General features: G+C 45.4%; 1 protein-coding gene and 1 pseudogene across 4 annotated transcripts; one reads left to right on the top strand and one right to left on the bottom strand.

The window, feature by feature from the left end:
* Window positions 1–438: 438 nt before the first annotated feature.
* On the bottom strand, window positions 439–21,830 carry SMIM7 (small integral membrane protein 7). Of its 4 annotated transcripts, none has more exons than XR_009452949.1 (6): window positions 21,721–21,830; window positions 21,597–21,638; window positions 21,095–21,147; window positions 19,224–19,314; window positions 12,345–12,481; window positions 439–1,419 (listed from the first exon to the last, which is right to left on the bottom strand). XR_009452949.1 is itself a non-coding variant. In XM_059696353.1 (5 exons), exons 1-5 carry the CDS (start codon window positions 21,744–21,746, stop codon window positions 12,466–12,468), a joined length of 228 nt encoding a protein of 75 aa, XP_059552336.1. In that variant the 5' UTR covers window positions 21,747–21,830; the 3' UTR covers window positions 9,339–12,465. The 4 variants fall into 4 exon arrangements, 1 of the variants encoding a protein (XP_059552336.1); XR_009452947.1 differs by lacking the exon at window positions 439–1,419 and adding an exon at window positions 5,086–8,665; XR_009452948.1 differs by lacking the exon at window positions 439–1,419 and adding an exon at window positions 9,086–9,285.
* On the top strand, window positions 13,844–14,638 carry LOC132234388 (large ribosomal subunit protein eL20-like; annotated as a pseudogene).
* Window positions 21,831–22,693: the final 863 nt, after the last annotated feature.

Below are 22,693 nucleotides of genomic sequence, written 5' to 3'. Positions count from 1 at the left end.
TACTGATATACAACATACGCTTGTCATGGTAAAGATCACCACTAAACGGAATCTTGAAAATTTTAGCAGCCTCTCTAAGGGTCTGTGATAGATACTGTAGTTCACCTGGCCACCTTTCTGCTTTGAAGAAGAGATATTTGAAATGTTACCCAAAAGTGGGGCTCAAGGTAAATCCTCTTGCTGTAATATCCTCAGAGATATATCCCTTAAATTATTTATTTATTTTTTTAAAAAATATATTTTATTGATTTTTTACAGAGAGGAAGAGAGAGAGATAGAGAGTGAGAAACATCGATGAGAGAGAAACCAGCTGCCTCCTGCACATCCCCCACTGGGGAAGTGCCCGCAACCCAGGTACATGCCCTTGACCGGAATCGAACCCGGGACCTTTCAGTCCACAGGCCGACGCTCTATCCACTGAGCCAAACCGGTTTCAGCAGAGAGAGCACTGGCCTCACCCTTCTGAGAGGATAAGATCCTTTGTGTTTGGAATGTCCTTAGAAAAACTCTCATCTTTTAGCAAGGTGGCCCTCAAAGACTAGGGGGAGGAATGGCTAAGTCCATGACTTGCTCTTCCCATGGAAGTGACTAGGAAGATCGTTTCAGGAGCTTGAGGGCAGAGCATACCCAGGCCATCTTGGCAGTGAGGGAGTGGAAGCCATGAGCAGGTCAGCTACCACAACTGCACAGGACCAGTCTTCAACAGCGACACCATGTGGTGGCAAGGAGCAACAACAGGAACGCACTGGGCAGACTCCTGAAGTGAAAGCAGCTGTGCCTTTTTAGACACAAACCCCTTAGAAATGGGCAATTTAGTTTAGTTTTTTCTGGCACCAGAGTTTAAGGCTTTTAATTGGTCTCAAAGTTGCTGAAGCCAAATCATGATAAAACATTCTGCCTTCCTTTATACCCCAACACACAAAAAACTACTTGTAGGGAAAAAATTGGTTTTGGCCCTAACCGGTTTGGCTCAGTGGATAGAGTGTCGGCCTGCGGACTCAGGGGTCCCAGGTTCGATTCCGGTCAAGGGCATGTACCTTGGTTGTGGGCACATCCCCAGTAGGGGGTGTGAAGGAGGCAGCTGGTCGATGTTCCTCTCTCATCGATGTTTCTAACTCTCTTTCCCTCTCCCTTCCTCTATGTAAAAAATCAATAAAATATATTTAAAAAATTGGTTTTGTACATGGGAAGAAACAATATAAATTCAGGACTTACAGATATCACTCATTTCTTTAAAAAGTTTATATGAATATCCAGTCAAAACTAACAGGGTATCTTTGAAACATTCTCTATACTGATTTCTAAGTAGACCACAGGACTGTATCCTGTCTTTCAAATGGAAGAGGGAAAGAGATGGAAGAAACTATTCAAACTTCGTCTTCTTTCCTCATGGCTTATAGTCTCCTCCTCCTCTGCCTCCTAGAAGGAGAGGGTAGGCAATTTAAAGGAGAGGAAATTACTGGACTTACACCAATAATGTATATGAGCACTCCAGTGATTAATAGGAAAAACAAATGTAAGCAAATCTACTACCCCACTTTGACCATCTGTTAGCTCTGAGTTTAACAGTCTGGTGGACATTTTTAAGAAACATTTTCTCATATATTAACTCATTCAACCATAACAATGATCTCAGAAGTACCTAAAGATGGGTTTCAGAGTTCTGCTTGGCTTTGCAGCAAGTCCTATTTACTGTAAAAGTGAAACCCATTTCAACTGGTTTTGAAAAGCCCTGAAGTGTCATTGCTTTTAGAAAGGGCTTCAACGATAGGAGGGAGAACTCAACTTAAAAAAATTTTTTTTATTGGTTTCAGAGAGGAAGGGAGAGGGAGAGATAGAAACAGCAATGATAAGAGAATCACTGATTGGCTGCCTCCTGTGTGCCCCACTGGGGATCGAGCCTGCTACCCAGGCAAGTGCCTCAATTGGGAATCGAACCATGACCTCGTGGTTCATAGGTCGATGCTCAATCACTGAACCACACCAGCCGGGCAGAGAACTCAATTTTTATTGTGCCTCCAAGTAGGGGTATACAAAGATGAACAAAGCCTGCTCCTGAGGAACTAGTTTTGAAGTCAACCACTGGAATCGGGTTGGGCCCACTAACACAAAACTCTAATTGTACTGTCCAGAAAAGGGCAGCAGGCGTCCCAAGGTGGGAAAAGCCATCTGGAAAGGAGGACCTGGAAAGATGTTTGACAGGGAGGCATTTCAACTGAGAGCATTCATACCCTCTGACCCAGGGTTTCACAACTTCCAGAAATGTTTCCAAAGGAAGCAATCAGATGCAGACAAATGTGTATGTTCAAGGGTGTTCACAGAAGCATCATTATAAGAAGAGTAGAAGCAACAAGTGTTGGGAATATATAAACACACTTGGGGTCAATTCGTGAAAATGGAAAGGTTATGTACTAGGAGAGACCACAGGATTTTATAACTCCAGCTGGGGTAGTGGTCTTGTCCTATGGGTGTGTATGCCCGTGCAGAAATTCATCAAGCTGTATGTTATTGTATAAACTTTGAAAAGAACATGTATAGTTTTAGATGGAGAAATAGTAGCTAACCTAGCCATTAGAAACCAGTATTGAAAAATATACAAAAATCCAATTTCGTATTAAGTGATAAAATGCAACATAAACTATATACTTTACCTTAATTTTAGTTTTATTAAATATACATATCTATAATAATAAAAGCATAATATGCTAATTAGACCAGACAGCTGAACAACCTTCCGGACAACCTTCTGGTCTAAGCTGCGGCTGCGAGGGCTGAGCCCCTTGCACGAATTTCATGCATCGGGCCTCTAGTGTGTGAGTGTGTGAGTGTGTGAGTGTGTGTGTGTGTGTGTGTGTGTGTGTGTATGTTGCATAGAAAAAACATTGGAAGGAAACTAAAATATTCATAGCAATTGTCTCTGACAGAATTACAGGTGATTTTTCTTCTGACACATTTTTGTTGTTAATCCTCACCTGAGGGTATTTTTTCCATTGCTTTTTTCAGAGAGTGAAAGGGAGGGAGGGGAAGAGAGAGAGAGAGAGAAACGAAGATGTGAGAGATCCACATAGACTGGTTGCCTCCAGCACATGCCCTAAGGTGGGGGGGAATCGACCTGAGACCCTTTGGTACATGGGCAAACGCTCTAACCACTGAGCTCACCAGCCAGGGCTCTTCTGACACTTTTGCCGGCAATTCCACATTTTCTAAAATGAACATGTGGTGCCTAGTCATCTCATCCAGTATCAGGGTTATTCTGACCTCTAGTAGTCTCTAATTCTCACCTTGTCACTCAGGTAATGCAGATCTCAAGTGTGCTCATTAGCTCCCAATTCCTAAAGATGGATTTGCTACCAGGCCGACTGATGAATGTCAATCTAAGTCCTAACAGCTTGTGTTTCCCTACTACCCCAGTTTTGTATTACTAAGAATAATAACTACAGGGAGTAACATTTATTGAGTACCTAGTACATGTCAGGTTCTCTGTTAAGGGCTTTATATGAGGACCCTGAAGAAACCCTCCTTTACAGTCTTTGCTCGTCCAACTCTGAGTGAATGTTGGATGTTTTGCAACAGAAATATCACTCTGATGAGCTTGTGCTAGCCCAGACACCTTGGGGTGCCCTGTCACACACAGGACATGCAGCTGCAAAGTGGAAGAAGTTCACAACTTCCAGAAATGTTTCCAAAGGGACATTTTGGGAACTGGCTCTGGTGCCCAGGCTTTGGGACAGGCTACAGCAGTGAGGACCTACTGTGTGCTGGGCACACGCCACCTGGCTTGCACCAGGAATGAAGGGGCCATAAATCAAGGATGCAGCAGCTCTAAAAGCTGGAAAAGGCAAGGAATCTGATTCTTCACCACAGCCTCCAGAATGAACCAGCTCTGCCAACCCTTGATTGCAGCCCAGTGACACCCATTTTGGATTTCTGGGTTCCAGATAGTAAATTCATGCTGTGTTAAGCTGTGACATTGGTGGCCATTTGTTACAGCTGCCCAATGAAACTAAGCAGGTCCTTGACTAAAAAGGCATATCCCTTCTCCTTTACATGTAGCACTGCCCAGTCAGAGTTTTCTGCAATGAAATGCGCTTGAAATGTAGCTACTCTGACTGAGATTGGGGTTTTAGTGGTCAGAGCGTCAACCCACACATCGAAGGGTTGCAGGGACGGTCAGGGTGGATGGGGGAGGCAACCGGATCGATGTTTCTCTCATACTCATACAAGTTTCTCTCTCTCTTTGTCTCTCCCTCCCTCCCTCCCTCTCCCCCATTCTCTCCCCTCTTTCCTACCTCCCACTAGCTCCAAAAATCAATGGATAAAATATACTCAGGTGAGAATTAACAACAACAAAAGTATATGGTTTGCATTTCTCCTCCCCAGAGAGTAAATAGCTTAAATCACCTTACTCAGGGAGATAGCAGAAATCCAATTGTGCCACAACCACACCAAGGATGAAATTAAGGAAATAAATCTCATTTTGGCACATCAGCATAAAACTGATGACTATTCTATTGATCTTCTCCTAAACTTCCAGCCTTTAAAAACCCTCAAGACGAAGTTCCTAGGTTGTGTTCTCCCTCCCAGAAGCATGCCCAACCTCGAGACTCTCAGTTACCCCTCTTCTTCCCCCCGAGTCATGCATCTCCTAAACTCTAAGGGACCCCAGGAGACTCCCAACCAGGGAGCAATGGGCAGTGGCAGCTCATCCTGGGCAAATCCCCAGAACCTGGCCCAAGGCCCCATTTTCTCTGACTTCTTAGTGAGCCAAAGTAGCCCAGTCTGAGCTCATTTTCTCACCTACTCTCTCTCCTGTTGCTTCTTCCTTGTTTCACTGTCCCCAGCTTTAATAAAGGTCCTGTAGTCCTGGCTGGTGTGGCTCAGCGAGTTGGAGCATCCACCCATACACCAAAAGGTGGCGGGTTCAATTCCCAGTCAGGGCACATACCCAGGTTTTGGGTTCGATTCCCGGTCAGGGTGCATGCAGGAGGCAACCGATCAATGTTTCTTAGGTCGATGTTTCTCTTTCTCCTTTTCTAAAAATCCATTAAAAAAGAAAATACTTGTCCTCTAAAAAATCACTGGGACTTATATTATGAAATCTTTTTTTTTTTTTTTTTATGAAATCTTCCCTGCATGAAATCAAGAACCTGCACACTACCAGCCAGCCCTAGGCAGACCAGTTCAAAGTGTGGCCTGTGAACCAGCAACATGGACAAACCCTGGGAGCTGGTTAGACATACAGAATCTCAACTGTGCCTCCAACCTGCTAAGTCAAATCCATACTTCACCTAGACCGCCAGGGAACCCATGGGGTCATTAAAGTCTGAGATGCCAGGGTGGAAGCCACCATCCAATTCACACAAACACTTAACTGTGGAACATCAGGCGGCAGATTCCTTCATAGCAGTTCTCAGCGTCAGCTTTGTAGACCACATGAAGTTTTAAAAAACTGTAATGCCTTAAAGCATACTATTGGCCAAGGAGATGAACTAACAGCTGCTGAATAGGCGAGAACCTTGGCCATCTGTTACAGACTGAATTGTGTCCTCTCAAAATTCATATGTTGGAGTCCTAACACCCAATGAGACTATATTTGGAGACAGAGTCTTTAAAGAGGTAACTAAGGTTAAATGAGGTCATAAGAGTGAGCCCTGATCCAATACCGCTGGTACCCTCGTAAGAGAAACACCAGGAACACACACAGAGGGAAGGACACTTAGGACACAGTGAGAAGGTAGCTGTTTACAAACTGAGGCGCGAGGCCTCACCTTAAACCTGCTGGCTCCTGGATCTTGGACTTTCAGCCTCCGGAATTGTGAGAAAATAAAAGCCTTGTTTAAGCCACCGAATCAGTGACATTTCGTTATGGCAGCCCCAGCTGCCTAAGACATTGTCTCATTTAAGCCTCATAAAACCCTGTCAAGAGTGTCTTTTAATAAAAGTAATAACATCGATGAAAATAACACCACTTATTGAGTACCTGTCCCACGCCAGGCAGGTTAGAGGCACAGGTCAAAGCTTTCTCCTTCACCGTCCCATATCACAGATGAGGATGTGGAGGTGCAGAGAGGCCAGTCGACGCTGCCCTCTGTGAAGGGCAGAGCCCACTCTGTCTAGGCCAGGCCTCCATCTGTGGTAGGCAGATAGGTATGAGCAGGGCAAGGACGCTGGGCCAGGTAAAAAAGGTCATCAGGGTGGAGAGCAAAAGCTTAGCAAAGGACAACGGTAGGGTGGGACCTCGTCCTCAGGGTGACATTTCCTCCCCTAGCATATCTCTCTGGTCATGGGCTTTGGACCCCCTGACCTTTCCTCCCTAGAAATAACATCTAGGCCTCAGTTGTATTTCAGCTCCAGGCCCAGAAAAGCAGCAAACCCAGACAAGTGACACCACGGCTGACCTCAGGACCGAATTGCTGCCCTGACACCGACAGGTCAGTGGAAACCCAGGCCCTGAAAGGACACACCTGGAAAACTGCTGAATATTCTACTGAGATCTTCCCCTGGAACCTCCCCTAAAATCTCCACCCTTAAAACCCTTAGAAATGAGGACCTAGTACACAGTCCCGCCTGGGAGCACACCCACGCCTTTCCCTTCCCTCCCAGGCATATCACCTTTGCCTTCCTCACTTCTAAGCTCCAAGGGCCCCTCTTTTGTCTTTATAAGTTGTTTCCTCAGCCCATTTCTTCCACAAATTACTTCTTCTACCTCTGTGATTTTCTAAATGTTCTCTTGTAGTTGAGTCTTGGCTCTGAATTCTTTCCTAGCCAGATCTCGAGTACCGAGGTTGCTGAACCCGGGTCTGGTCCAACCACACTGGTCTGAACTCCTAGTGCTGTTCTTACCACCCCCACACATCTTCCTTTCTGCCACAACCCTCTTTTTCCTAATTCACACAATGAACTCTAATGAGATGCAATGAAGCTTTATTCCCCCTAAAATAACTTCCACAACTCCCCCGGCATAGTCTATATACTCCGGTGGCCCACATTTACCACTACCTGCCATGACAATGATGTGAAGTAAACACAGATGAACGGGATCCTCCCGTGTCTTTTTAAAAAATATATTTTTATTGATTTCATAAAGGAAGGGAGAGGGGGAGATAGAAACATCAATGATGAGAGAAAATCATTGATCAGCTGCCTCCTGCACACCACTTACTGGAGATTGTGCCCACAATCCGGGCATGTGCCCTGACCAGGAATCGAACCTCGACCTCTTGGTTCATAGATCAATGCCCGACTACTGAGCACACCGGCCGGGTCTTTTAAATTGTCTATTCCAGAGGTTGGCAAACCTATCTGTAAAGGGTCAACAGTAAATGTTCAGTTTGGCAGGTTAGACCCATGGTCGGCAAACTGCGGCTCGCGAGCCACATGCGGCTCTTTGGCCCCTTGAGTGTGGCTCTTCCTAAGCCTTAGGAGTACCCTAATTAAGTTAATAACAGTGTACCTACCTATATAGTTTGTTTAAAAAATTTGGCTCTCAAAAGAAATTTCAATCGTACTGTTGATATTTGGCTCTGTTGACTAATGAGTTTGCCGACCACTCGGCTAGACAGTCTCTGTCCTGTGGACGAAAAAGGGCCCACATACTAAACCTGCAAGCTCAAGGGGGGCCTGCATGGCGGGCCTTACAAGCTCAGAGACCGAAATTAACCACATAGGATGGTCTGAAATGTAAGGTCAATCTTTAGGTTAACAGAGCCTGTCTTTTATAGTCTTTTTGCAGCTAAGATAATATACCTTTGGAATTTTCTTTTTCCAGACCCCTCAGGACACAATCTCCCAACAGAGCAGGAGATAACGGAGCCTCTCATTATTATTGTTACCGATAAAACTCTCCTCTACCCATCTATGTAAAAGTGTGTCTATTCCTTTCACTTTGTAGCCAATCGCAGAGATTCACCTCCCAACCCCCACACCCACCTTTGCTTTCTCCCACTTCCCTCATCTACCACCAATGAATTTCATGTGATTCCCCTTACATCTTCTCCTTTGATTCTAATGTATAAAATAAGGTGCAAAAGAGCCATTCTCTGGAACATTTCCTCAATCCACTGAGATTTTGTTTCCCAGCAGTTGTCGTCAGTTTGGTTCAAACAAACTCATAAAAAAATTCTTACAGGTCTGGACATTTCTTATACTGACAGTCGCAAGGGCTCAATTATGCCCTTGCAGCTCCAAAGCAGCCATTGATGATACATTAATGATTGGGCGTGACAGCATTCCAATAAAACTTTATTTATGAACAAAGAAACTTGAATTTCCTTTCATTTTAATTTCCCCTCCAACCATTTACAAAAGTAAAAACCATCCTCTCTTGTGGGCCGTGAAAAGGTAGGTAGCGGGCCAGACCTGGGCAGCAGCTTGCTGGCATCTGGTATAAGTCAAAACAAAAAGACAGCCACGTAGGTGGAGGTGGAAGGGGGCACAGGAGGGGAAAATGGGGATGGAAGAAATAAAATAAAAATAAAGCAAGCCATGAGCCACACACTGAACTGATTCTTGCCATTCTTTTGTTGAAAAACATGGACTTTGAATTTCTGATTTGCTACAGACCCTTTTGCTTGATTTCTCATCCAGGAACACTTGCCAGTACCAAACTCTTACTTCAGGGTTGCTCACGTGCCAGAGGGGGCTGAAAGTGGATCAGTGCTTTCCTCTGCATAATAATGAAAGTCAGTCAAGGGAATGGTGAAAACAAGCCCCCAAATCAAATTTACATTAAAAAAAAAAAATAACATGCTTCTGGTTTATGCACAAGCAGCTTACGTCTTTCATCAACACAGGAAAACATCAGGAGGTTTGTCAATATTTCATAAACTTAAAGTTGGTTAAGAAGGAAATAATGAAACAGTTGAAATGAAAAGAAAATGCTTCACTAATGAGTCTCTGGGTTTTCAGATCTAAGCACTTCAGAGGAGAGCCAATCTCATTATCACATCGAGCTGCTACTCAGAAGAATCACAGGCGCCCAGGAGGGACCTCGTGCCTAGCTCATGAGAGACATGAAATTGGGTTTTGGTCTATTAACCACATCACCTGAAAATGGCTGGCTCGATTTTCAGCAAGTCTGAAAGACATGTGTGCAAATGTCTTTATTAAAGTCTAGACCAGAAGGCACACAAATGATTCCACCTGAGTGGCTTTGGGGGATAGGGGCACCTTGAGATCCTCCATCATCCCCATGCTCAGGGGCTGGCAAATTTATCCTGTAAATGGGCCAGATACCCAGCATTTTCAGCTCTGTGGGCCAGATGGTCTCTGTCAGCAACTCTCCCACTGTAGCAGAAAACAGACAAAGGAGCCATAGACAACACATTCTCAAAGAGGGGTGGCTGAATGCCAATAAAACTTTATTTATAAAAAGCAGCAGCAGAACTCGGTGATTTCCAGTTTGTACTCTAGAGTAGCTGTAACTGAAGTACAATGAGAAACTCACACAGAGGGACTTGTTCCATTCATAAGATGGTAAGAGTGGAGGAAGCAAAAGGTTTCCTTTCTGTCAGCTCAGAAAATATGAAGTGATGCAGAAACGAAAAGCAGAACGGACTGCCTTACCCACTATCAGAACTATGTGGTATACTAGTATACTGACAGGCATAGGAAAGCACTGGAAAGGGAATGGGAAGACAGGAAAAGATTTTCCACACTGGAAATTGTTTCCAAATTTTAAAATTGTTGTGATCGCCCTCTCATGGTACAGGTCTAGAATGCACGAATGAATCCAGGCAAGAGGTAAAATGTGGCAGTGTGGAAACTCACGACATCGAAGGCTTACCAGGTGTCAGGCGTTCAGTCAAGCACCCAGGCCAAATTCAAGTGCACCAAACCTTCCAACAAATCCAGGTAGGTATGACTTTTAAGCCCATTTTAGAGATATGGAAACTGAGGCTTAGGGAGGGGAAGCAATCGGCCAAGGCCTCCCCAGCAAGGAACGGAGATGGGATTTGAATCCATACCTAAATGATGCTGAACATGAGCACTTAGATGCTGTGGGATCCTATGCACCCAAAATTCAAACTCTGATAAGCTTTGGTGCCAGTGAAGGTTCTTTTAAAAACAACATATTTTTACTGATTTCAGAGAGGAAGGGAGGGGGAGAGATAGAAACATCAGTGATGAGAGAAAGAATCACTGATTGGCTGCCTCCTGCATGTCCCCCTAGTGGGGATGAGCCCTCAACCTGAGCATGTGCCCTTGACCAGGAATGCGAACCTGGGATCCTTCAGTCCACAGGCTGACGCTCTATCCAGTGAGCCAAACCTGCTAGAGCACCAGTTAGGGTTCTTGAAAAGCTTCCTAAAGATCCATGATATGCAATTAAAAAACAAACAAACCGCATACAGCAGCCCTAGCCGGTTTGGCTCAGTGGATAAGAGCATTGGCCTGTGGACTGAAGGGTCTCAGGTTCGATTCGGTCAAGGGCTCAGTTCCCAGTAGGGGGCATGCAGGAGGCAGCCAATCAGTGATTCTCTCATCATTGATGTTTCTATCTCTCCCTCTCCTTTCCTCTTGGAAATCAATTTAAAAAAAGAATTTTTTTTTTAAGTCATTACATCAAAAAAAAAAAATGTACAGCAGACTCTAATATGCATCCCCCAAAGCTACCCTGACTTATAACAACTTAACAATGAGATAATAGTTCTCTGGAGAAAAATGCAATTATTGAAACAAAATCTCAATGACACCATTCTTTTCTCAGAGAACGATTCATCCCTGCAACACAAATGCCTTGCCTCACTGAAACCTCAGTGTGGGTCTGAAAAGGCAGAGATTTCCTCACACCATTCACACAGCTTGATGAAGACTGACCAGTCAAGATCTTGACATGTCTGTTCTTGCTGCCATAAAACAGGCCTGGTTGAAACTCGATTCAGAAGCTATGTTCCCTGCTACTTGCAAACCATGGGGAGATGCTTAGCAGGATTTGACAAGGGAATAAACTGTAGAAGCAATGAAACAGAATGACATTAGCTGAGTAGCAGTACAGGTGGATTTGACCCTGGTCTAGTGAAACCCCACTGCAATCACTTTCAATTCTTCTAGCAGCAGCCAGGTCAAAATCATATTTGCCCAATCCCTGACCAACACTTATTGAGCAAAATCCAAAAGGGAACATCAGCCCTGGCTGGTTTGGCTCAGTGGACAGAGCGTTGGCCTGTGGACTAAAGGGTCTCAGGTCCGATTCCAGCCAAGGACACATGCCCGGGTTGCGGACTTGATCCCCCCTCTCTCTCTCTCCCTTCCTCTCTGAAATCAATAAATACATTTTTTTTAAAAAAGGGAACATCATTTCGTTTTGACAGGCTCCAAAATAAACCCTAAGTGTTTTCCACAGCCTAATTCTAAACGATTCAAGTTGGAAAAGCAACTTCTTGTTTAAGAAATGTGTAACAAAAAGTCCTTTTAGGAAATGAGCTTTATTTTCAATGCTATTTAGTTCTAAAAGCCTGCGTGTTTGCTTTTTCCTCCCACCAGGCTTACCTACAAGTCAGGATTCCAAAACCCACAACAAACAAATCAAACACCTATGAGATCCAGGTACTGACCACCAGCGTTTCATTTTGGCAATTAAACCAGGACTTTCTTTTAAAGCAGCTTCTGTACAAAATGCTCAAATGAAGCTCATTCTTTTTCCAACCTTGAAATCACCCATTTGAAAAACAGACCCTAAAACCCCAAGCTTTCAGAACTAGGTCCCAATATTACCACATAAATCACTCTCACTCTAAAAATTGTACAATTAATGGCCCATTTAACAGGGGGCTTTCAAGGCAAGGTATAATTTCTCATAAGACATCTGCCTGCCCCTGCCAACTCTTCTGCACGTCTCTTCCGTGGGAACCAATAAGACTTCACCCTTAAAGTTCTAGGGACGACAGCTACACTATAATCCAAGCGCGTCTACTGGGACAGAGAAGGAACTGAACACAGACCCAGCAACAATGAACTTTGTTATTCACTGAATCTAATAAAGAGGCTGCATCAAACTTAAAAGCCAACCTTTCTGGTTCAGATCCTTGGAAATAAATGATTTCTAAAAATGTGTAATTCGAACCAAAAGGGATAGTTATTAAAAATAAACCCAGACATAGCCAATAGAAACGTTTCTAATGAAAGCTTAGTGGAAGAGGGATTCCAATTCAATAAAACTATCTAGACATGTTCTTTTTTCTATAAAGAAGGCAATGTTATCACAGTCCCTTACATAAACCCTCCTGAAACTCCTTAAGTAGACAACATTTCAATGCACAGACCAATTGAAAATATCTTTAAAAAAACAACAGTGACATGGCCAGGAAACCAAGTGTATCTTGGTGAACATTTTTTTCACCCACCACGAGCTTGGGCTTTCTGGGAAGGTCACCAGTTTTCCAGTCAAAAACATTCTTGAAGTTGTCAGAAATAGAGGGAGGCTTGGCATCTGGGAAGGTGCATTACTGGTTCAGTATCTGGAGCTCAGGAGCCAAATAGCCTGGAAAATTCAGAGGGCAGAAATGTCTGTGAGAATGGGAAGCTGTCACTCTGAAAGCATTTTTAGAAAACATTTTATGTTGCTTTTAAGATTATTTTTCATCATTTTCTGATCTAATAAGTAACTCTTCTGTTACACAATACTGTGAACACTACCAAACTATACACGTAAAAGAAAAATGTAACTTTAGAATTATCCACTTCATACAAATTTGCAACATTTTATTTGCACCTATTCTCCATTACTGCAAGTCAGTGGTAACTTTCATATCAAAAAGACCTTCGAATAAACAAATGATTACAGTTAACTTTGTTCACTGAAGAAAATCTGGAATAGGAAAGGCCTGGAAACTGTAATAAATATTTCTGAAGTTTGAGAATGGGTATGTAGGTTACAACACAGGCCTACTGGGGAAAAACCATAGAGGTGTTAAAAAGAGATATAGTCCAGCCTTAGCCGGTTTGGCTCAGTGGATAGAACATCAGCCTGTGGACTGAAAGGTCCTGGGTTTGATTCTGGTCAAGGGTACATACCTTGATTGCAGGCTCCCCAATCTGGGCCCTGGTCAAGGTGCATGCAGGAGGCAACCAATCAATGTGTTTCTCTCAAATCGATATTTCTGTCTTTCCCTCCCTCTTCCACTCTCTTTAAAAATCAATGGAAAAATACCCTTGGTAAGAATTAAAAAAAAAAGTCTAAATATGTGAACTAAAAAAGCAGTTAAAAAAAAAAAAAATATATATATATATATATATATATATATATATATATATATACACACATATCTCCCCCGGCCGGCATGGCTCAGCGGTTGAGCATCAATCTATGAATCAGAAGATCACAGTTCAATTCCCAGTCAGGGCACATGCCGGGGTTGCAGGCTCAATCCCCAGTGTGGGGCATGCAGGAGGCAGCCAATCAATGATTCTCTCTCATAACTGATGTTTCTATCTCTCTCTCTCTCTCTCCCCTTACTCTCTGAGACCAATAAAAATATACTTCATATATATACATACTGGTATATATATATGAGAATTCTCTGTATTATCTTTGCAGCATTTCTATAAATCTAAATTTTTTCCAAAATAAAAAGATTATTAAAAAAAAAAAAAAAAAACAGATAGTGTAGGAACAATTGGATTGCCACATACCAAAGAATGAAGTTGGATCTCTTCCCACACCACATACAAAAATTACCTCAAACTGGACTAATTATTAAAATTAAAACTATAAAATTCTTAGTGACAAAAAGAAAAAAAGATACTGGACTTCATCAAAATTAAACATTTTTGTGCTTCAAATGATAGCATCAAGAAAGTGAAACGACAACCCCCCCAAAATGGGGGATATTACTTGCAAATCATGTATCTGACAAGGGACTGGTATCTAGAATATACAAAGAACTTACAACTCAGTAAAACCCAATTTAAAAATGAGCAAAGAGCTCTTGTGGGCGGTGGTGAACTCGAAAAGAACGCTGTGAAGGTGTTGGGCACATTTCGAGAGCACAAGGTGGTGGGGTGCTGCCTGCCCACCCCTAAGTGCCACACACTGCTCCTCAACCACATGTGCATCTTTCCATCTAACCGTGTTGGTGCCAAGTCCCGCATCTGTACTTTATTTCAACTGAAGAAGATGAAGAAATCTACAGGGGAAATGGTCCACCATGGGCAGGTGTTTGAAAAATCCCCTCTTGGGGCGAAAAACTTTGGCATCTGGCTGAGCTAAAACTCCCACAGTGGCACCCACAACATGTACCTAGAGCACCAAGACCTGACCATTATGGGTGTTGTCACCCAGTGCTACTGTGACATGGGAACCCAGCACTATGCCCAAACCCACTCAATCCAGATCGTGAAGATGAAGGAGATCATGGCCAGCAAGTGCTGCCAACCAGCAGTCAAGGACTCCAAGATCAAGTTCCCACTGCCCCATCAGGTCCTTCCTTGCCCGTGCAGTCACGCTTCACAACCGAGAGGCCCAACACCTTCATATAATTTTTCTTTTAAAAAAATCCTCACCTAATTGATTTTATTGATTTTTAGAGAGGGAAGAAGGGGAAGAGAGAAAGAGAAACATCTCTGTGAGAGAGAAACATTGACTGATCGCCTCCCCTACGTGCCCCAACCAGGGATTGAAACTGAAACCTAGATATGTGCCCTGACCTGGAATTGAACTCTCGGCCTTTTGGTGTACAGGACAATGCTCCAACGAGCTGAGCCACCTGGCCAGGGCCCAACACCTTCTTTTAGATGCAGGGCCTCCTTGTCCCCTATTCCTTGGAAAAACCAGGTTGCTCAGGGGAAAAAACAAAGGGCAAAGGATCTCAACAGACATTTCTCCAAAGATAAGCAGATGGCCAAAAGCACCTGAAGAGATGCTCAACGTCATTAACCATCAGGGAATGCAAATCAACCTTCACCTCGACTAGGATGGTCATAATAAGAAAGTCTGACCATCACAAGCGTTGGCAAGGATGTGGGGAAACTGAAACCGTCACACGCTGCTGGTGGGAATGTAAATCGCTGCAGCTACTTTGTAAAATAGTCTGGTGCTTCCTCAAAAGGATAAATACAGAGTTACCGATAGGCCCAGCAATTTCACTCATGAGTATATATACCAGAGAACGGAAAACAAATGTCCGTGCCAGCATTATTCATAATAGCCAAAAAATAGAAACATCCCAAATATCCATCAACTGATGAACGGATGAACCAACTGTGGCATATCCATACAATAAACTATTATTCAGCCACAGAAAGGAATGAAGTCCTAATTTATGTACAACGCTGAAGAAACCAGAAGACATTATGCTTGTGAAAAAAGCCAGACACAAAAGGCCACATATTACATGATTCCATTTATATGAAATATCAAGAACAGACAATTAACGAAATAAACTGTGGAACAGAGTGGATCTGGAAGCATGGAACAGAGTGCAGAATCTGAGGGAAGACGGGGGGAGAGTGGGTGGGTGGAAGGTAATCAACCAAAGACCTTGTATGTATATATGCTTAACCCATGGACACAGACAATAGGGTGGTAAAGGCCTGAAGTGGGGGGCCGGGGGGGGCGGGGCTGGAGGGAGACAATGGGGGGGAAAGGGGGACATATGTAATACTTTCAACAATAAAGATTTAAAAAAAAAGAAAAAACAACAACAGACAAATCCGTAGAGATATAAAGTATATCAGTGGTTACCAGAGGCTGGGGAGAAGAAAGAGCAGAAGCGACTGCTTAATGGGTATGGAGTTTCCCTTTGTGGGTGCTGAACTTATTCTAGAATTAGACCGTGGTGATGGTTGCACAACTTTGTGAATGTACTAAAAAATCTTGAATTGTGAAAAACAACTTCCACTTTTTACTTATTTATCTTTCTCTGTGGTTTGACACCCTCATTTTCTTCCTATCTTCCTTCCAATATTTTGTTATGAAGATTTCAACAAAGAGTTCAAAAAACAGTTCTGTGAACAGCCACATACACACCACCTACACTCTGCAATTAACATTTTGCTTTATTGTGCATCTATCTATTCATCTGTCTACCTTACTTTTGACGGGTTTCAAACTAAGATGCAGATATCAGTACCTTGGTCCCTAAAATTCAGGCACGTTTCTCCACATTTAAAGTTTTCCATGACTTTTTAAAATTTCCAAAGTAGCCCAGCTCAAACAATATAGAAGTGGGTGTATGGAAGAGCAAATCATCTCTCTGATCCTGCTACAGTCACAACCATAGACAGTCTGGAGTAGATCCTTCCAACTCCCTTTGCTGGAAGTGTTTCCATCACAGACTTCAGCATGCACTCAGCACTTATTCAATGTTTACTGTGTGCAAATCACAACGGAAGCCAGAGCATGCATACAGGTGACATAAGCCTTCTTTATGCTCAAAACATTTCCCAATGTAGACATACCCTCTGGCACATTATCACTGATGACATCGTGACAGTTGGTCACATGGGTGTCCTTTAAGTTACCTGATTCTTCCCCTGTTCTTGGACATTTAGGTGATTTCCAGTGTTTTAACGTCCTGGAAAAGCCAGTCACTGTCTCCCTGACACCTCATTCTGGAGGGAATCTTCCCTCACCTATGACCCCTGCAGGAAGAGCTGGCCGAGGTCAGGGTTCAGCACACTCTGTAAAAGGCCACACATAAGCAGTTCAGGCTGTGTGGGCCCAAGCAGTCTGTCACATGCCCCAACCGCTTTAGCGCAAAAGCAGTCACAAACGTGGCATGGCTGTGTGGCAATAAAACTTCATTCATGAAAACAGGCAGGGAGCAGATATGGCCCATGGGCTGTGGTTTGCTAACCCCTGACCTCAGTTGTTAGGCTATAACCAGGAACCTCCAATCCAACTAGAACTGAATGATCTAAATAGGTCAATCAGACTTTGCTCCCAGGAAATGACATCAGGACACTGGGCTACTGACTAAGCTTGCCTTGGCTGAGCTGTGAGATTACGGAGTCCGAGGCTACACCTTCTGGTCACAGGCCAGAAGATGACAGTGAAGGATTCTAGTTAGACTAGAGAGGACAACAGAGCCAACGGACAGAAAAGAACAGAATGATAAAAACACACCAAGCTCTTCCCTGCCCCAAGCCCTTTGTACATGCTGCTTCCAGTGCTACCATGCCTCTGCCTAGCTCTGCAAATTGGACTTCCTGTTGTTCATTTTTTTTTTAACAATTTTTTCATTTTTATTGATTTTAGAGAGAGAATAAGGGACAGAGAAACACTGACTTGTTCCACCCATCTGTGCATTCATTGGTTGACTCGTATACATGCCCTGACTAGGGATCGAACACGCAACCTTGGTGTATCAGGATGACGCTATGACCAGCTGAGCTCCCCGACCAGGCCCTGGTGTTCTTGATTTAAACGGCAAGCAATCAAAGAGCCTCTTCCTGGCTGCCTTCTAAACTGGGAGACTCCCTCCTTTTGCTGCCTCACAACTGACTTTTCCCCATTTGTTTGTTTTGTCTGTTTTCCACCTGTCATACTGTGCATTCACTAAAGGCAGGGACTGTGGCTGTCTTAGTTGTTACCCCAGAGCACAGCCCACAATGTATAGTTGTGAATGAATAAATGAATGGATGGATGGATAGGTAGGAACCTAGAGAGACAAAGGCTAGAGGAGCACTTTGCCACCCCCAGTGCTTTTTTCCCATGAGTCCTAGTTACACCACCTGTTACTCTTCAGCAAATTCCTTATATCTTCGTGAGCCTCTTTGTACCTGAGCAGGCCTCATCCCAGCTCCCAAAAAGGGCCTCTCTGTATATCTATCAAGGTCCTCATTCTGGGCTCTAAAACCTTTCCTAGTGGCACAGTGAACCCCCCTCATCTGCCATCCCCTAAGTCAGGTGGGGAACCTTTTTCCTGCCAAGGGCCATTTGGATATTTATAACATAATTCGAGGGCCATACAAAATTATCAACTTAAAAATTAGCCTGCTATATTTTGTCAAACATTTAATTAACTCATCGCTAATGCCTTGGCAGGGCCAGACCAAATGATTTTGGGGCCTTATCCGGCCCTCGGGCCAGACGTTCCCCACTCCTGCCTAAGTTCTAGAAACATCTCCTTAAACAGTCATCAGCGACAAGGACCACCCAGCAACTTCAAATTCAGCATTTCAACCAGTCATTCTCTTCCTCTTTGGGGGAAATATACAAGATGGGCCCAGCATGGCCTAGAACAGTGATGGCGAACCTATGACACGCGTGTCAGAGGTGACATGCGAACTCATTTTTTTGGTTGATTTTTCTTTGTTAAATGGCATTTAAATATATAAAATAAATATCAAAAATATAAGTCTTTGTTTTACTATGGTTGCAAATATCAAAAAATTTCTACATGTGACACGGCACCAGAGTTAAGTTAGGGTTTTTCAAAATGCTGACACGCCGAGCTCAAAAGGTTCGCCATCACTGGACTAGAAGTACAGACTCTTCTGTTTGAAACCTGAGTCTGTTTGCTCTGAGTCTCACAATTCATTAACAGCAGTATTGGAATTACAGCCTGAGGCTGGAAGGAAAACCAAAAAGCATAAAAACAAACAAAAACTTCTTTAAGTGTACAAAAACAGAAGCAAAGTCTGAATATACACTTCTGCTGGGTTCCAGCGGGTGGGAGCAGGACCCAGGAGCACACTGGCTGTCCAGCCACATTTTTCACCTTGACAGATGCCAGATACACACTAAGCCCAGCGAGCTGGCAACAGGTGACCAGGCCTCAGGCTCAGGGAAAGCATCTCTTGGCAGCTCCCGGTGACACACCAGGCACAGCCAGGACTTGGAGAATGCCACATTTCAATCCACTCTCCAGCTTGGACCATGGTGGCATAGCTTAAACCTGTTTCTCTAGCTTGGAGAGTTCTTATTTTGATAGCAGAAAGCATGACACCAAAGTGTAGACTGAGCCCAGCCAGCGTGGCTCAGTGACTGAGCATTGACCTATGAACCAGGAGGTTGAGGTTTGATTCCCGGTCAGGGCACATGCCCAGGGTGCCAGCTCGATCCCAGTGTGGGGCATGCAGGAGGCTGCCGAGCAATGATTCTCTCTCACCACTGATGTTTCTATCTCTCTTTCTCCCTCTCCCTTCTTCTCTGATATCAATAAAAATATATTTTTAAAAAACAAGTGTAGACTGAGATGACAGAGAATGACCATCAGGTGGGTCATTCTGGAGAATGTTGCAAAGGATGGTAATGAAAGAGATGGGCAGGCCCGACTTACACGATCATGCAGAACATCATGAAAACGTTCCACAGGGCGATGAAGATTCGGAAGTACCTGAGGCTCAGTAGGAATTCCCGGATGTTGTCACCTGGAAGGTCAGAAAGCAAGTACTGCTAACTTTCTGCTGTCACAGCTGCAGGTGCTTCTGCAGTTTCTGCTCACCCCAAGCCCACCGCCCTCATGTTCCACAGTGGCAGCTCCGTTTTTCCTTTGGGTCTCTTCTGCTCCCCAACCCTCAGCACTCAGGCTGCCACTGACCAATCTCCCAGTCTGATTGGTGAGGAAAGAGTTAAGTGATCCAAGTATGTATGCCCAATGAGAGTCAGCCCTGGGACTTTTGCCCCAACTACTGTTTTCTGCCAGGCTCCCTGGGCTGGGTTGGAAAGATAGAAGCAGTGTCTTCTAGGACAGGCATTGGCAACTTAGTTCTAGAAACTAAGGAACTGAAACCAGCCCCTGCCACCTGTTTCTGTGTGACCCAGGAGCTAAGAATGTTTTTCCTATTTTTTAATAGTTAAAAAAAAAAGTAATAGAGTATTTGGTGAGATATAAAACTTACATGAAATTAAAATTTCAGTGTCAACAAATAAAGTTTTATTGAACAAAGCTAGGACCATTCGTTTACATATTGCCCATGGCTGCTTTCCTGTTTCAATGGCAGAGTTGAATTGTTGCACCAGAGACGGCATGGCCTGCAAAGCCAAAAGTATTTATAATCTGGCCCTTTACAGAAAAATGTGCCAAGTCCTGCTCTGGGGTCATCTTTGCCAACAGAAGCCAGTCTGATAGTAAAACCAACCTAGAAGGGAAAGGAGAGCTAGAGACAGCCACATGCTGGAGGGCTAAATCAGGTGTGCCTGAAGACAATGCTATCCTTGGGTGTTTCAATTTCCTTTTACCACTCTGAGATGGGATTTAGTGCTTGCAATGAAAAGCATACTAACTTGGGCAAGTATAACAGCAGTTCTGCTTTGGTGACGACTTACTCTAGTTCCCTCTGCCGCCCAGGAACAGAAACCACTCCAAGAGGAGGCCACTTGGTACATTAAGACGCCAGAGACCTGTGTTCCAGAACCTTCCTCTTGGGTTTTGAGTCATTTTTCCTCACCCACCCCCAACCCCAGCCTCCAGAATGAAATTAATTGGTCCAGGTTAGGCGACCTACAAGGGTGCAACCCAAAGTGTCATCTGGAGATCACAGCTCTCTGGTAAGTACAAAATACCGGGTAGGAGCTTTTTTCGCAGCAACCCAGCACAACAGTCACCTGTTCCTGGTACTGCTGTGCCATCCTAATGCAGGATCAGCACACAGTCTTGTTAGCCAGTATCATCCACCACATGTAGCTGGCCGTGTGTGGCACAGCCTATGTGACCTAGCATGGGCTTCCACTGACCAAAGGATGTCTGAGAGGCACCGCTTGGCAAGGCCCTTCTCTAAACTGAGGATCATGTAAATGAGCTCTCCTGACGACAGATGCTGATTAAGGCCACTGGCTCCAGGTAGGAGCCTGGTGTGGGAGACACGGGGAAGAACAGACAGGTGTCCCTGCCCTAAGGAGCTCACAGGGGAGGGGTGGGGGAAAATACTAAACAAGCACACAGCAGGAAAGAGCTAAATAAGCTGGAGTCTCTTCTCTGGAGCTTAAGGTCAAGTGTGAGGGGTAGAAATTAGCCAGATGACAAAATACACATAAAGAAAAATAATAACTGTAGGAAGTAATAAGACTGCTGACCTATGCACGGAGATCTGGCAGGTAAAAGAAGTGGGTGACAAGTGGGCACGAGGAACATCACATCCTTGTGCCTCTCTCTCTCATACACACACACACTCTCTGGACCAATTCCCGAGTCCAGAAAGGAGGCTTTACCTGTGCTAGGCTCCCTGGACTCCTCCCCAAAGCCATGCGAGTCCTTCTTTTTCCTACAAAGAGAAGCAGTCAGTGTCCACTTTCGATAGGATGCAAGGACCGCTCAGTCCTGGCATCAAAGGGCCATTCAGCTCTATCGCTGACTTGCAGTGTGACCTCGGCGGTTCAATGACCCTCCCTCGGCGCCCACCTGACCCACCAATTGCAGCCACCGACAAAGTGGAGAAGGTAACCCGTGAGTACAGGTTAGGACTGAGTTTCTTGGGGGATGGGTTTGGGGGCCTTCGGGGTGCGAGCAGAGGGATGCCCGGAGAACGGAGAGCCAAGATTTCAAGCCGCGGTGGCGCGAAGAGTCTCAGGTGTAAGGACCAGGCTGCAAACCGGTTCAGAGGGTTGGCTGGGACTTGGGTGCAGCAGGGCCTGCGACGTGGGGCTGGCTCACGCTCGCGGGGGCGGGCTACGGGTGCCCGGGTGGAGCAGCGGTCCTTTGCGGCCTACTCACAGCTTAAAGTTAAGCACCGCTCCGGCGTTCATCAGCAGCGTTCTGCAGAGGAAAAATGCAGTCACCTAGGCCGCCCCCAACCCTGTCGGGCCCTACTTTCCCGGCCTCTAGTCCCCTTAATTACCCGAAGAGCAGGATGTCTCCGATCATCTTTACAGCCGAAGCGTCCAACAGAACCGGAAGCGGAAGTCTAGGGAGGGCGGGGAGAGAAACACGAGACGACCAATTGTGAAGCAGCGCTGGCGAGGGCTGAGCCAATCGAAGGCCAAGGCAGGCAGGGTCCCGCCCTTTGCAGGCACGAGCCTCTTAGGGAAGAGGAAGCGCCTTTACTAGCTGGAGAGGCCAGGAGCGTAGCGGAGAAGGGCCGGGCGATCGTGTGACGTCATCTGTGGGCGGGGCCATCCGGGGATGGATTAGGTCACTCTTGGGAGGCGTGCCGCACAGGGGGTAGGGACCAGCGCGCTGGAGAAGTGACTCCCGGCTTTATCTTCTGGAATGGAATCTCAGATGGCGCTTCTGGAGAAACGGCGCCCAAGACCACGGAGCAGCACAGAGGAGCGGGTCCTGACGCAGTGGGCTCTCCGGGGCATGGACGCCCCGACTGATTGGGGAGGGTCCTCCGGGGCCCCACGAGAGACGCGGATCCCCACTACCTGTGGCGGGGGATCCCTACCGAGCGGTCCCTTTGGAGGACGGGGGTCCCTGTGGGGGGTGGAGGTCATAATGTACGGAGTCACATGGAAGACTGGGGTCGCGACAGCTGCCTAGCGGACGAGGTCCTGACTGAAGGGACCCCCTGAGGCACCGGAGAATGGGGTTCTCCACTGAAAAGGCCCCACGAGGGATGGAGGTCCCGACCCGAGGACTCCACAGAGGACGTGGGTCCTCATCGAGCACCACCTGGGCGCGGTTCTGACTGATCCGTCCCCCTTAGGCGGGCTCCGAGCGTGAGGGACCCCTCTCCCCCAGTGGACAGCTCCCCTGCCCAGCTCACTCCACCGGGCGCAGCACCCGCCTCGCTGGGCTGAATGAAGTCGTGAAGGCTCAGAGGAGGGACAAATTGGGGACACCTGACCGGCCGGGCTGCATGGGACAGG

The sequence above is a fragment of the Myotis daubentonii genome, chromosome 5 (genome assembly GCF_963259705.1).
Source record: "Myotis daubentonii chromosome 5, mMyoDau2.1, whole genome shotgun sequence".
NCBI classification, from domain to species: domain Eukaryota; kingdom Metazoa; phylum Chordata; class Mammalia; order Chiroptera; family Vespertilionidae; genus Myotis; species Myotis daubentonii.
The sequence above is the reverse complement of the archived record's forward strand: the minus strand, read 5'-3'. Positions and strand labels throughout refer to the sequence as shown.